The sequence below is a fragment of the Drosophila ananassae genome, chromosome 2L, assembly GCF_017639315.1.
Source record: "Drosophila ananassae strain 14024-0371.13 chromosome 2L, ASM1763931v2, whole genome shotgun sequence".
Classification (NCBI taxonomy): Eukaryota; Metazoa; Arthropoda; class Insecta; order Diptera; family Drosophilidae; genus Drosophila; species Drosophila ananassae.
In genome coordinates, this window is record NC_057927.1 from 6464992 (window position 1) to 6479446 (window position 14455).

The window sequence follows — 14455 nt, forward strand, 5'->3', positions numbered from 1 at the left end:
GTGAGAGGTTCTTGGGGGCAGGGGTCTAACATTTATTAGGAGATAACGCACGAATCTTTGGAGGATCCGTAGCTGGATCCGCTGGCGGGACTGCGACGCCGGAAAAGATCGCTTAAGTGGGAGCTGCGCGTCGTGGTGGCCGGAACAGAAGATGGATAGTAGCTGCTGCTTCCGCCGATGGCTGGTATGCTGCTGTATCCAGTGGATCTCCTGGTCAGGTAATCGCTACTCGGACTGAGGTAGTCGTAGGCATTGCTCTTCCTAGTGGAAGTACTGGGGAAGCGACTGAGAGTGGAGCTGCCGTAGCTTCTTGGCCTGTAACTGGTCAGGTCCTCATCCACATCGTCGTACTCCCGACGATCTGTGCTGCGCAGGACCTCCCTCATATAGGGATTTCGTTCGACGACTCTCTCGTTGACGAAGTCTCTTTTTCGGTTATGCAATCGCTTGCCACGATCCAGCAGAGCCTTGGTACTGGCGTCCATGGGGTCATCGTAGGTGGCGGCGTAACTCAACGGACGCGTGGTAGCCACTGTTGTGGTGGTGGACAGCGTATCCGTGTCTTGGCTGGATTGGGCGGAGAGGGACTGCAACGAGGGTCCCTTCTTGAGGTCACCATACGACTTGGAGCTTTGCCGGGAGCTATTCACCAAAGGCTTGAAGGGTGGCGGCGATTGGGAGCGGGGCTTTTCCTTAATCCTGTTGGATCCCCTACGCTTGGAGGCCAGTAGACCTCCCAGGATGTCCTCCTCTTCCATGGACTCGGCTCTCTGATCAAAAACGGTTTTGCCATCCGGCCATTTGCGATTCTTGAAAGCTGCCGAAGGTGGCGAATCCGAGCGAGCGTACTCCGGCAATTGTTTTTTCAGTTTCTCGGCAGGATCTTCGTCATCCTGCTCGGTGTCGGCATCCATCTCCGCCTGAGACTTGGGCCAGGATCGCCCTTGGAAGACCTCTGGGACTGGCTCATCGGCGGCCACTGGTTCCGGCACAAATCTGGGTGCCTCCACTTTGGGCAACTTTAGCTTCTTGGGCATGGGAACGATGACCGGCTTGTTGTCCTGTAACTCTATAAATGCAAAGGAACTGCGCCGCGTGGAGCAGGCAGTGGAGTCCCATGGGGTCGCACTGGCACTGGCACTGGCACTACCACTGCCATCCACATCCAGTTTCTTGAACATGGGCGGCGTTCCCTCGTGACGGGGCTTTGTATCCTGGGTGGTTCCCCGACGGGAGACAGAAGGCAACATGGGTGGCGTGGGAGGAGGCAGACTCCGCTTGGAGTTGCTAGAATTGCTGCTACTCTGAAGGGAGTCCCTGCGCCTCTGCTCCGCTGCAGAGGCCTCAAAGTTCTCATCCCGCTTAATCAGAGCCTGACGACGTTCCCTCTCGAAATCCTCGATCAGGCGGCGCTGGGTGGTCGCCTCGTCGTCGGAGGATAGGTTATTGAGGAGTTGCACGGAATTTGAGCTCGGCGAAATGGGTCGCATTTTATTCCGCCTGGGCGGCATGGGGCTGTTGGGTAACTTCTCCATATTCCACTCCAAGGAACTCTCTTTGCTGACCACTGGCTGTGGTAGTTTCCTTCGGGGCATTGGCGAAGCCGGCAACTTTTCCATATCCCAGTCCAAAGAGTTTTCCTTGCTGCGGATCTTAGGCGGAGTTATGATCTTGGGAACGGGATCCACCAAGCTGCTCCCAGAGGAGTTCTTCGAGGCAAGAGTACTGGAAGGTTTTTCAGGTGTCGGAGGTAACTCTTCTTTTTGGACACCGTTTTCCTTGACATTCTCTTCAGGATGGTCCACAACATCGACAGCGACATCATCTTCCACCACTAAACTAGGAAACTTCAAAGTCTTACCACCCTCAATGGGTACAACCTCCAGATCCTGCGGTTGTAAATTCTTTGTGTAAACCTGATTTAAAAGATCCTGGACCGATGGAGCCATATCCTCTGGATCGAGCTTGGCCAGTTTTTTGCGCAGCCTTTGTGGGGCCTTGGGCAGAGATGGCTCGCTGGAGGAGGAGCTGCTCTTGGGTCTGCGTTGAGGACGCGATGGAAAGTGCAAGCCATCCACTTCGTATTGGCCATTGTCCTGTTGGAATTTCTCTAAGCCAGACAGCGGCTGAAGAGCATCCTCGTCTCTTTCCAGAGACTCCAATTTTCCAAGATAGTCTCGATCTTCCGATTTGCTGTTTACTAGACTGGCCCTCGGCGTGATGCCAACCACTTCATCATTGGAATCGAATTCCACGTTCACCAGCATTTCATCAGAAAAGTTTCCAAACAGCTTCTCAATACTTTGGTCCTCGGAGCTGCCCCTTTTCACCACAGTCACGGGTTGGGCACTAGGACTCTTGCTGATGGTGGTGCAGAGGGAATCGGCATCGACGTCGTCTTCCAGAGGCTCCGCAACGGCAATGGGATCCGAATGATGATCTTGCTCCTGCTCCATTTCATCGACCATGTTCTGGAATAACTCATCTACTTGCTCCGCTTCGCGTTCCTTTTCTAGGTTCGTTAGGGCCACCAGTGCCTCCTGGTTAAGTTTCTCATTCAGAGAGATCTCCGACTGGCGGCGGGACATTACCAAACTGGATTGGGAACCGCGACGGGAACTGTTCAGGGACGATTTATCGCAACCGGTTTTTGGCAAGTTTCGGATGTCCTCCACGACTGGAGGAGGTAATTCCTCCTCCGTGGGCAATTCCTTTTTAGCTTCTTGGGCAATTTCTTTGAGCACTTCCTCAACGGCAGGACTCTTGGTTTTGGAGCGTTCCAGCTCCTTGGCCTCGGTGGCTTTTTTTATTAAATCCAACACTTCAAAATCATCAGGAACTGGGATGGCGGGCTTTACGATTTCAGGTTTAGGTTTGGGTTTTGGTTTGGAATCCTTCTCCACGGCTTTAGTCGCTTTCTTTTGAGCCTGCTTGGCCTGGCGGGCATTGCTAATCTTGGCCAGCTCCTCCAGGGAATTGTTAACCTTGGTCACCGTTTTTGTGGTCTTTGTGGGAGATTTCTTTTTTTTGATGGGAGACTTTCGTTTTTCTGGTGACTTTCGGGAACCGCCCATTCCAAAGAATTTGGCCAACTTGGAGTCGCGATATTGGACTGGTAGGTCTCTTAGGGGATCAGGCTTGCTCCTGGCTTCCGCTTCCTTTTTCTCCTGCTCCTCCTTTTGGGCATAGAACTTGTCGCGTTTCTTTTGCAGAAAGTTTGTGGCTTCATTGCGCCATTCGTTGCGCAGGTAGTCCATGGTCTTCTCCAAATCACTCATCGAATCACTGGCAGAAACAATGGACTCTCTGGATCGGGTCAAGCTGCTCAGGTTGCTGGTGGTGGACTCCATGCGACGCAACTTGAAGGCCGCCTGCTCATCGCTGTTTTGCGAGTTCTGCGAGTTCACCGAGCTCATCGACTCGAAGCGTTTGAGAATGTTCTGTACTCCGGTCAACCTTGGCTTGGACGACTTCAGTTCGAAGTCTCCCTCTCCCAGGGACTTGGTTTTCACCAGCTTTTTGCTACTGCGACGTGGGAGTCCCAGTTCCAAATCCAAGCCAGTCTCCTCGAGAATACGATCGATATTATCGGATAGATCGCTGGGGGACTTTTCGTCTTGAAACAAACGCTGATACTCGGAGCTGGGGGATCGTGTTGCTCCGTCTCCCAGAATTTCATCCAAGATGCACTCCGTTTCATCTTTTGGCGGAGGAGGAGAAGTAGGAGGTGGAGGTACTTCTTCAGCCACTTTAGTGGCAGCTTCTGCTTCGGCCGCTGCCTGCTTTTTGGCCTTGGTGCCCTTTGGGACAATTTTCTTAATGATCTTGATGGTTTTCCCTTTTCCAGTAGCCGTGGCCGTGGTCTTGGTCACCGTAGTGGCACTTCCGGATTTTGCTGGCACTTTTTTTACAATCGTGGTTACCTTTACTGGATTCTTCTTCTTGGTCAAGTCCAGGGCTCCATCCATCTGATGGTCCCGTAAGCTGAATGTTTGCAACGAGGCCTGTCGTTTGGGCGGCACAGGTTTCGAGTCGACCTTTCCAGCAGGTTCCTTCTTGGGTTGTTCCACCTTCTCCTCTGGTTTGGCCTTACTTTCTTCTGAAGGTTTGGGCTTACTCCGCTCTGGGGGTTTGGGAGGCTCTTCTTGGGGTTTTGACTTGGCCAGGGAGGCCTCAGTTTGTGACTTCTTCAGTCTATCGGCCACGGTTTCGACCGTTCTTCGCTGGGGAGCTGGGCTGCTGGGAAAGTACTTGGCCAGATCTACATCTTTCAGGGTTTTTTGGTTTTTGTTTGTGTTGCTGGAGGTGCTCTTCTCCTGCTTCTGGTTGGGAAAGTACTTGGACAGGTCCACCGTAGGTGCGGCCTGAGCACTCACCGTGGGCATAGTCAGCTGCGACTTGATGTGATCCATTGTGCCGGCGAAACTGCTGGCTTGAATCTCTTTCAGTTTTGTATTCAGTTGTTTGTTGGGTTGCATGTCCACATCCGCTTCGATGTCCACATCCATGTCCTCGTCCTGATCGCTGCTGTGCTGGCGCTGCAGCTTCTTCATTGTACTTAGGATGCCCTCTATTTGCATTTTATTCTCGATGGGAATGGGTGCCTTCTTCACTTTGGGACTTCCCGAGCTGGCGTTGCTCTTCAGGCTGTTGGACCGGCTTACATTGGCCTTGCTCTCCTTGGAGTTCTTGAGGCTCGGTGGCTTCGGTAGCTGCTCCTTGGGTCGCTCCTCAAAATTGGGCTTGCGGGGCTTCAGCTCGTCCAGATTGAAATCTATCACCGGCTTGGGTTTGGGCTCAGCCACCGATTGCGGCGGCGGACTCACCACTTTTTCGTACTTTTCATCGAACTTGGACTTGGGTTGAAGTGGAGGAGCTGCCGTAGTGGGAGCTGCCACAACACTGGCTGATTTCTGCGCAGCTGCTATGGCTGCATTCTCCGCCAGCCACTTCTCCTTGAGCGTTAGCTTCCGCAGGATATCGCTTTTGACCAGGTTCTCCTTGGCCAGGACCTCCAGATCCTTGTTCATTTTGACCATGTTGTTCATGTGGTAGAGCTTCTCACTAATTGCCTCGATTTCGCTACTAAACTTACGGGGAGCGTTGCGCTCCAGCTGCTCCATTTCCACACGAGTGGGCGTTGGAGTGAGGGGCGTGGCGGGTTGGCTGCGAGCCGACTCGAAGGAGTTGGCCGACTTGAGAGAGCCTCTATCGGCCAAGTTTTCTTTATTGTCTACATTAAGTGTGAGCTTCTATTGGGGAATTACATATTTAAGGATAATAATGAAACCAACACCATGATATGGGAATCAAAATATGAGAGAGTCGGGGAAAATAAATGAAAATATTGAGAAGGTTAGTCTCCCCATCACCAAGAGACATCAAACGATGCAGAAACTCACCTCTGTTTCAGTGTCCGTGGGCAGATTGGCGGGCAGGGGCTGCAAACGCACCTCCTCGCGTCTCAGCTCCCGGGCTTTCTTGAACTCCTCGCCTTCGGTATCGTCCTTGCCATCATCTGGGAAATAACGAGAGTTTAGTAACCTTGTAGGTTATGAGAAACTCCCGGAGTGGTGGCCACTCACCCGCAATACCTTCGCTGGAGTCGTAGAAATCGTCCGAATCATCGCTATCCTCGGCATACTGCTTTCCAATCCAGTCGGAGGCGAGTTGCAGGGTCTGTACTCCGAATGGCGAGTCATCCGCCTCCTCGTACATCTCCGAATCGGACTCCGTGTCCGTTTCGTCTGAGCTGGACAGCTCCGACTGCGAATCGTTGTTGGATTCGGGCAGGAAGTTGCGTCCCGACCACTCGTGCTCGTCAATGACATTGGCCTCGTCATCCGACATGGCATCGGCGGAGGCGGCTGCAGCGGAGGCCCTGGATGTTTCCAACAGATCCACCGTGTCCCTGGGCGGAGTAGTGTCCATAGGTTCGGCGGCGAGAGCGGCAGCAGCAGCAGCGGCCTGGGGTGCGGATGGAGCAGCAGGTGAGGCAGGCTGGGCGCCAGCAGATTTCTGGGAGAAATAGATTCATTTAGTTTTTAATTTCCAGTTTAGAATATCTCCACTTACCCTGGCCTTGTTGGTGCGTTGGGGCAGCGGCTTGGGCGGCAACCGGAAGTGCTGCGTACAATAGAAGCGTCCTTGGGGATCGTCGCGATCGAAGGCGTAGCCGCCCAGGCGCAAGTTGGTGTGGCAGTGGTGGCACTTAAGGCAATTGCGGTGCAGGACCAGCCCCTCCACGGTGGTCTTCTCCATCAGGTAAACGGTTTGCTTGCAGAAGCGGCACTTTTCGGAGGCAGCCTGCTTTTTGAAGGCCAGCGCCACCTTGGAACTCTGTTAGGCGTCCAAATACAATTTATTAGAACGATCTTATGGCATTGGGCATAGTAGTAACATAATTAACAATTAACATTTGCTTGGCATTGCAATGAGTTTTATGAATGAGTGGTCTAATGACTATATGCTCGTGTGAATGTGAGGATGTTGAGATCCTGGAAGCACGCTAACAACAACAACGGGAGCACTAGCAGCAAGAGCAACTACACAAGTAGCTGCAACCACAGGAAGCCACCACAAAAATAGGCAAAAAAAATAAATAAAACGCAAAGCAAGTAAAGGGCAAACCATTTAAAGAAATCCACAACACAAAAGGATAATTATAATAACAGGAAGGTGGGATGAACACAAAATTACTCACAGATTTGGGTATGACTGTGTTGGTGTTGGTGGTGGCATTGCTGCTGGCGTTCTTCTCATCCGAATTGGCCTCGTCCTTTTTGCCGAACTGGCCCGCGATTGAGGCCACCTTGTTGCGACCCCGCTCGCCCACGTCCAGGTTGTGGCCCTCCTTCAGCTGCTTGTCGAGATTCCGAATCGTCTGATCGATGTCCTTGAATTTCTCAGCCTCGCGGGAGTCCTGCCGCTGCGGCTTGGACATCTTGTGCTGCCGTGCCTGGAACTGCTCCTTGCTCCACTTGGGCACCTTCTCTCGGCCCTTGGGCCCATGGATCTCCGTCTTCTTGGAGAGTTCGATCTTCTTCTCGATTTCGCGCACATTCCAGTCATTCGAGTCGATCTTGCCAATGGCCCGCATCAGATCCTTGGGCTTCTTGTCGGCCCCGTGACCGCCGCGTCCCGTCATCCGCTGTTCCATGTTCCGGATGCGGTCACTGAACTGCTCATCCGCCGTGCGGGGCATGGCTGAGGGTATGTCGCCACGTTCGCGATCCTTTGGTGGGGTTTTATTCGTGTCGCGGTCGATGGTTCGGTGTTGGTGTGTATTTTTGGGGCATTTAAAATAAAATCGGAGATCGGGTGGCAGGATGTCGGGGTGAAGAAATCAAAATTTATAGATATACGTAAATACTTTACTTTTAAAGTCCGCAACAACATAAACGATCAACTCAAAAGGCAAACAGTTTAAGCTAACATAAAGTAAGCTTAAAGTAGAGGCCCATTCGGAAGGGTTAGGAGGACAAGCTTGAAACTTGGCGTCTGCATTTTAGTATCTGGCAGATCTTAAACTTCTATGTTTTAGAACTTAAATATAAAACTCGGGCAGATCTCTTCTTTAGTTGGGTTAACCGCTCAGTCACAAATATATTAGCCTTTCTTGAACTTAATAGTTAGCATTCAATCTTAGATTTATTGATTTTAGGGGCAGAACATCAGCGTTAGTCGTGGGTTAGGAGCAACAGTGTCCTCTGGCAGGACCAAGACAAGAACAACAACGAAGATAACGCCGCGTGCAGGAGCAGGAGAACGCAAAGTTCTCCCATCGCTTACGGGAAACAGAAGCTTCCGCTCCAGGTCCTTGACACGATCGTTGAAAACCGGAGCCTGCTGTCGATAGAGGAATATCGAATAGTCCTCGAAGGGGGTGCCGTCTTCGGCCACACCCCCCTCGCCAAGGCCGCCCTCGCGGAGTAACTTTCCCGCCTGGAGGAGCTGTAAGCTCTTATAGAAGTTCTGGGTCTGATGGTAGCGCTGCTGGCGCCTCTTGCTCATCCGCTCCTGACGATTCTCCTCGATCTCCTGCAGACGCTGCTGGCGCTCCTCCTGCGCAGCAGATTAGGATAGTGAAACACACATTGGAGATTTGGGTGGGGGTACTGGGTGGAGGGTCTTGTCTTTCCTCACAAGGATGTGAGACTTTTTGGGGCGTGATTTGTTTTGGGACGGACACGAAGCGATGACTACTTTCTATGGACTACTTCTAGGATGGACTACGTGGCTATGACTAGGGAATGATTCGATACAATGAGGACCACACACTGGAGGACAACACTGGGACAATTGGACACTGAGCGAACTGACCTCATTGATGGATTCGTATGCGCTAATGGCGTTACTGAGTTCATGACAGAGAGCTGTTCTCAGCAGGAGCTGAACCTTGGGAGCAGAGTTGTTCGATTGATTTGATTTGGGTTTCATATGATACTGCGATTTCTTGAGATTTACTTTGTGTGGTTAACAATTAATTAATTTCGTATGTATATGTACATGATAGATTGATTTAAAACGAATTTAACAAATTTATGGCAATGAAAGAAATACAATTCGAATGTATAATAACGAAACAAGTGCAAACGGCTGAAGAGGTGCTCGGAAATGGCTCACTCTTCAGCCTTCTGGACCTGGTTTATGGAATCGATCCATGATAGGACATAATGCCAGCATCTACTCACAATATTGGCGGTCTTGTCGGTCTGTCGGCGTTTCTTCGAGCGACGAGGAGTATCGTTCTGACCTGAAGCGAGAAAATAAGACAATAAATTCGCACTCACTAACCGATCGTACAGGCAGTAACTTCTTCTCCGGAGTGGTTTCCCTATCAATCCACTTAAAACTATAATATTCACTTAGCTGCCACTTTAATTTTAACATTCGATTACAAGAATGGGGGAACTGAACTCGAATTTTGAATCAATTGGTTATCGAAAACACAAAACAAAATCTGAGCATCGTGCAGCAAAGCGAACTATAATCGATCAAGACATTCCTCTCCTCGAATTGAGATTTTATTGCCACTTTACAATTTCACGGGAACGGGCGCTTCTCCGCCACCCACTCCGAGATTCATTTATCTGCCAGACTACGATGTACGATGGTTATCTTTAACACACCCGGCTGCAAGCTGCTTCCCGCTCCAGTTGCCCCTCCGCTGCCGGCCACTCCTCCGCCACCGGATCCCGCGGCCACACCTCCGCTCTGCATCAACTGCTCGTGGCGACGCTGCCGCTTGGCCCGCTCCTCCTCCAGCACGGATCGCCGCTGTACAGTCGTCGGTACGTCCACCGCATCCTGCATGGGTGACTTGGCTTTCGGTTTCGTGGCCAGCAGCTTGGAGAAGTCCGGCTGGGCGTGGGCATGGTTGATCCTATACTTCTGGCGCAGGTCACTGAAGTCCATTTTGGGGTGCTTGATGTGGGGGATCTCGCCGCGGAACAGCTCGCAGATCTGGTCCAGGTAGGCCAGCCAGACCCGCGACTCCACGTCCGTGAGATCCAGCGACTGCTTGGCGGTCATGATGCGATTTATGTGCAGCTCCCGGTCCAGAACGGCAAAGGCCAGTTCGTTGCACTCCAGGGGACTCATGTCTTTGGTGGCCGCCAAGTCTATGAGATCAGGGCGATAGCTACGGAAGAAATCCAGGTGTAACAAAGGAGCCTAATTTTGTTTCATCCAACACTCACCGACTGATGAGGGCACACAGGACACGTCCGTTGCGAAAAACATCCGAAGGCTCCTTCAGCTCCGCCGCAAAGTTATGCGAGTGCAACTGGGCACTGATCCATCGCAGTAGTGTGGCTCCTTGGGGCAGAGTATCTAAAAAAACATAAACACTTTTAATAAAGAGCTCTTGGAAAACAAATCAACAGTGCTACTGACCTCCACTGCGTCGCTTTCGCCTGCCGGGAGTGTCCACATGGGGCGCCTGCAACGCATGCGTATCCATGAAGGTCTGCTCCAGAATGGAGGGGTCGTCGGTGTCCACCAAATGCTTCACCTGCCAGCTATTAACCGAATCCCTGTTCAGATTGGGATAACGCGTGGCCGGGTCCACCGTATAGGCACTGATGTCCCTTTGCAGAGTGTCCGGCGTGGTTTGGTTCAGCAGCCTGTAGATACTCTCTCGCTGCGCCAAGACACCCAGAGTACTGTTCTGGGGATTAGACCACAGCTTGATCGCATAGGCGGCGTCCATGCTGGAGAGGAAGCCGCGAGCACAGCCCGATCCCGTGGGCCAGAAGGGCTCCAGCAGGCTGTCGCCTACAAGGCACTGCAGCAATCGACATCCTTTGCGGACAATTACCCGGCAGGACATCTCGGCGGCGAACATCGACGTGAAGTCAAACATGGCCACGTCCGGCTTGCCGTAGTGATTCACCGCAAACTCCAGATTGGGCATCTGGTACTCCGTGGAGAACTCGGCCGCCTCGCGGGCATAGTCGTGCAGCTTCTGGGTGTCCACGTTGGCAGGGGCCAGAAGCTCGCCGGGATCGGCCATGTCCTCGATTATCACGCCCTTGTCGATCAGACTGTGCTTCTTGGCCGTCATCACAAAGTAGTGCGTCTCGTCCTTGTAGTAGACAATGTTCTCCAGGTCGATGCCGGTCTTGCCGTAGAGCTCCTTGAAGAAGGCCTGGTTGAAGATGAAGGCCACACCGCTGATCTCCTCCACCTTGGCCTCGGCCTCGGTCTTCTTGTTTATGAAATTAGCGGTGATGGCGATCGCCAGCTTGCCGCGGAACTCCTTGCGTCTGAAGTCCAGCATGTTCCGCTTGCCGTCTGCGCCAATCAGGACGTCGAACTCGTAGTGGGAGACGGCGTGATCCGATGGGGAAACAGCTGCCCTCCAGCCGCCTCCCTCGCCGTTGGGCTCCACGGCGTGCTCGAAGCTGACGCCCTCGTGGATCTCCACTCCCAGGAGCAGGGCCACCTTGAGCAGCATGCACTGCAGCTGCCGGATAGAGATGTGGTCGATGGAGCCGGCACAGAACTTTCCGTAGAACTTCTTGGCGCCCAGATTGCGCAGATCCGTGATCACGAAGGGCCACAGGTGGAGTACATTGTTGCGGGTGATGCGGTCGCGCTTCTCCAGCACCACCACCTTGGCGCCCAGGAGCTGGGCTTCGATGGCGGTGCGCAGGCCGCAGGGCCCGGCTCCGATCACCAGTACCCGGGTGCCGGAGCAGGCCGCCCCCTTTCCGTAGACCCGGTGGGCGGCGCGGGCGTCGAACTTCTTCCACAGCGCCTGCGCCTTCCAGGAGCGCACCTTGGCCTTCAGCCGGGGATAGAAGTCGTTGAGCGGCGATGGACGCAGCCCCACCGCCTCGCACATGGCCCGGTGCAGTGCCAGGATCTGGCGCATCGTGGTGGCCACGCAGAGGAGATCGAACAGCTCCGCCGCCTCCGCGGCTGCGGCATGCTCCGCCATGAGCAGCTGTTGTTGCTGCTGCTGCTGGGCCGTCAGCTGCTGTTGCTGCTGCGGCTGGTGGAGCTGCTGGTGGTGGTGGTGGTGGTGCCGCTGGTGTTGGCGGCTCATTCTGCGAGAACGAAAAGAGAGAACGGGAATCAGGGATTAGTCGGGTGTGGTTTCTGTGGTGTGGAGATGTAACAGTGGTGTTCTGGACAACGATACATGCACATGGCAGCTGGGCAATACAACTCACACATGGGTCTGCCTTGTGTTTTGGCCTTAAATATTATTCTCATTTGACAGATTTTTCATTCACATTTCCCTAAATGCGAAATGCTTTTGTTTATTTTCGCAGATCTTCGCCGTTTTTCGTGCGCCGTCTTGGCTGTCAAATTAATTTGAATTAATTAAGCGAATTAAACAGTCGTGATTCCGAGATATACCCTATTTAAGCTAATTAAAATAATTTAATTATGAGGAAAGGAAAACATAACCCCACAGATCTAAGACCAAAGACCTCTTAAACCTAATTCATATTTTTCATTTTATTCATTCCATTATCCGATTGAAAATGCCTTCCTTTGTGAGGGCATATCCTGACCTGCTTTAATGTCAACGAACCATCCTTTCTTTCCTCGGAATGGACAACCCTTCCCCACATGCAAATACGTAAACAATATAAAAGTTTTACTTTTTAAATATTCACAAGATACACAAGCTGCTAAAAGCCGAAAGATACACAAACTCCCCCGCGGCAAAAAAAGCATTTTAGAGCCAACAAAGACCTTTAATTTGAACTTGTCATCGTCTTCCCAGTTGCATTCACATTTCTCAGCTTACTCGAATCTCGACGGCGAGCATTATACTTCAATTAATTGAATCAGAGAGAATTACTCATGCTGCGGTGCGGGTCAGTGGTAAAAAAATATGGGGAATTTCCGAACAAAGAACACGGCCTGGCCCAAGACGAACTGGACGATACTCTTCCCCTCGAAAACAAGTCACTTGGAAGCCATCAACAACCTTTGTAGTTTGCCCAACTTGGGGCTATAATTGGAACTGGCCCCGGGAGGGAAGTGATGACTAGTGAACCAGACACAAAAGCCAAAGGCAAATGAGCCGGTAAAAGGCTGCCACTCGAGTTTGAACTTCTGCTTGGATCCGCCTAGACAGGCAACAACCTGACAATGGACATTCGGTGGCTCAAAACCGGGAACTGCCGGCCCACCCACTTGTGCCGTGGTGCAAGGTGGGAGCACTCAAGTGAAGTGGAGTGGGAATAAAATAAAAATGAAAAGTAAGCCACAACCGCAGCTGTTCGTTCTTTGTGCGAATGTGAATGTGAATGTGAATGTGAATGTGAATGTCCCGCACTTGCTCACAAAGGACAATAGCCCTGGGGGTAAGGGAAAGAACAACGCCATAAAGGAGGACACGAGTCATTGCCCCATTTTTGTGGCCTGGCCAGGATCAGCATAAGGAAAGGGTGCTTGCTCCCGATTCGCAACGATGGTAACATGAACCATTGCCTAGTTTATTTGACGCCAGTTAAGGTTGAATGTGTGGTGGTTGTATGGATGGTGTGGGTCTTCGCATGGAGCACTCACAAAACTGTGCAATGGGTCTTACAATTTGCAATAATGGAGAATTTGTTTAGAGTAGGGGCGAGACTGGCAGCATGAGAATGACATCGTCCATGGGCACGTCTCCGGACGGGGTGTGCTCTCGCTGCTCGCCGGCTGAGACGCGGCGGTAGCGGTTCACGATCACCATCGGTGGCGATCCGTCCAGCTGCTGGAGCTTGAGCATCAGTTCCGACATCTGTGGCAGCGGCTGTCCGGCGGCACTCGCATTCCCGTCATCGTCGTCTCCGCCGCTGCTACTTGACTGGCTGTCCAGGGCCAGGATCTCTGCCGCATACTGGTCGATGTCCCGGCTCAGCTGGTCCACCACTGGCTGCACCACCGAGTACCGGCCACCGCTGCAGCTAAAGAACCCCTGGCGCACCCCACCCTCGAGCACATCGGTCACCACTGGGCGGATGGGTTGCAGCGGCAGCTTATAGACATCGGCCACACGCTCTGCAACCTCGAAACTAGTTGCCGGACGACCGAGCACCTTCAACACCTCTAGCACCAGTGCACCGTTCTGCTTGCCCAGATTGGTCGGATTCATATTTGTGGATTCAGTTAGACCAGAGGAGCTCTCCGCGATTCGAATCGATTCGGTTCGACTCAAAGATATACGATTTTAGATGCTTCTGACTTTCGTTGTTTTTAGTTTTCGTATTGCTAAAAATTAACAATGAATTTATAAGTTTGTACTTTTGCGGCGTCGGCCTAATCTAAATAGGAAAATCTAAATATTTTTGGTGAAAAAAATATTTCTAGAAATGTAGCTAGTCCCGAGGTTTGTGATATACTAATACGAATGCCGGATGATCTGTAAGTTATCGTTTGGAGATGATAGGGGAAGCTTGCTTGGTTTTGTGGAATGGAGTTCCTTAAACCCTATCTTGTTTTGGCAGCTAGTCTAGGATATGTCGGAATGCCATAAATATTTTTCTTTATCTCACAATAATGGAAGCACGGAAGGGGGCACTTTGAAAGGAAAGGAAATCCCTTCTCAAGGAAATGTTATTCAACCGTTTTTTTGTATTCCACGCACAATGGGTTCTCCTTTTACTCTTTTTTTCTTTTATTTTTTGCATGGGCATTACCTTCTGACAAATTATTCTACAACGACCCACACATGAAATCCCTTAACCAAATGCCAAGAGTCAGTCAGTTCCAATTTCTGTTGTCTCATCGTCTATTAAAGTTCGAGCGAAAAATTCGATTGGCGCCAAGAAAGTCATAAAAAATGGAGCTCGCCCCCGGGCTCGGACAAGAAAGAGGCGGCGGTTGGGTGGGTCACGCAATTGGCGACAGCTCGACAGCCAGCATAGCTCCCACTCTCCGTTCTCTTCTCCATTCTCCGGCTCTTTTCTGTGGCTCCCACTGTGTTTGTCTGGGTTAAACAAAAGCC

At 51.7% G+C, this 14455-nt stretch overlaps 2 protein-coding genes across 17 annotated transcripts in view; both read right to left on the reverse strand.

Moving 5' to 3' along the window:
• The window catches only part of LOC6499929 (F-actin-monooxygenase Mical), a 41344-nt gene that overhangs the window by 8272 nt on the left and 18617 nt on the right, over window positions 1-14455 (reverse strand). For 5 of the 16 annotated variants that reach the window (XM_044714355.1, XM_032450907.2, XM_032450920.2 and 2 more), the window contains exons 5-13: window positions 9898-11555; window positions 9702-9834; window positions 9132-9643; window positions 8694-8755; window positions 7792-8064; window positions 6704-7234; window positions 6076-6339; window positions 5586-6018; window positions 5403-5518 (exon numbers count right to left, since the gene is read on the reverse strand). In XM_044714355.1, the coding sequence (XP_044570290.1) occupies window positions 5403-5518; window positions 5586-6018; window positions 6076-6339; window positions 6704-7234; window positions 7792-8064; window positions 8694-8755; window positions 9132-9643; window positions 9702-9834; window positions 9898-11554 (3981 nt within the window). In that variant the 5' untranslated portion in view covers window position 11555. Of the gene's footprint in view, window positions 1-47; window positions 5253-5402; window positions 5519-5585; window positions 6019-6075; window positions 6340-6703; window positions 7235-7791; window positions 8065-8693; window positions 8756-9131; window positions 9644-9701; window positions 9835-9897; window positions 11556-11681; window positions 11814-14455 lie in introns of those variants that run through there. The other 11 variants (XR_004309926.2, XR_004309925.2, XR_004309924.2 and 8 more) reach the window with 8 other exon arrangements.
• LOC6499928 lies at window positions 12916-13891 on the reverse strand. The gene has a single exon (XM_001953577.4). The coding sequence runs from the start codon at window positions 13601-13603 to the stop codon at window positions 13082-13084; it is 522 nt and encodes a 173-aa protein (XP_001953613.2). The 5' UTR covers window positions 13604-13891; the 3' UTR covers window positions 12916-13081.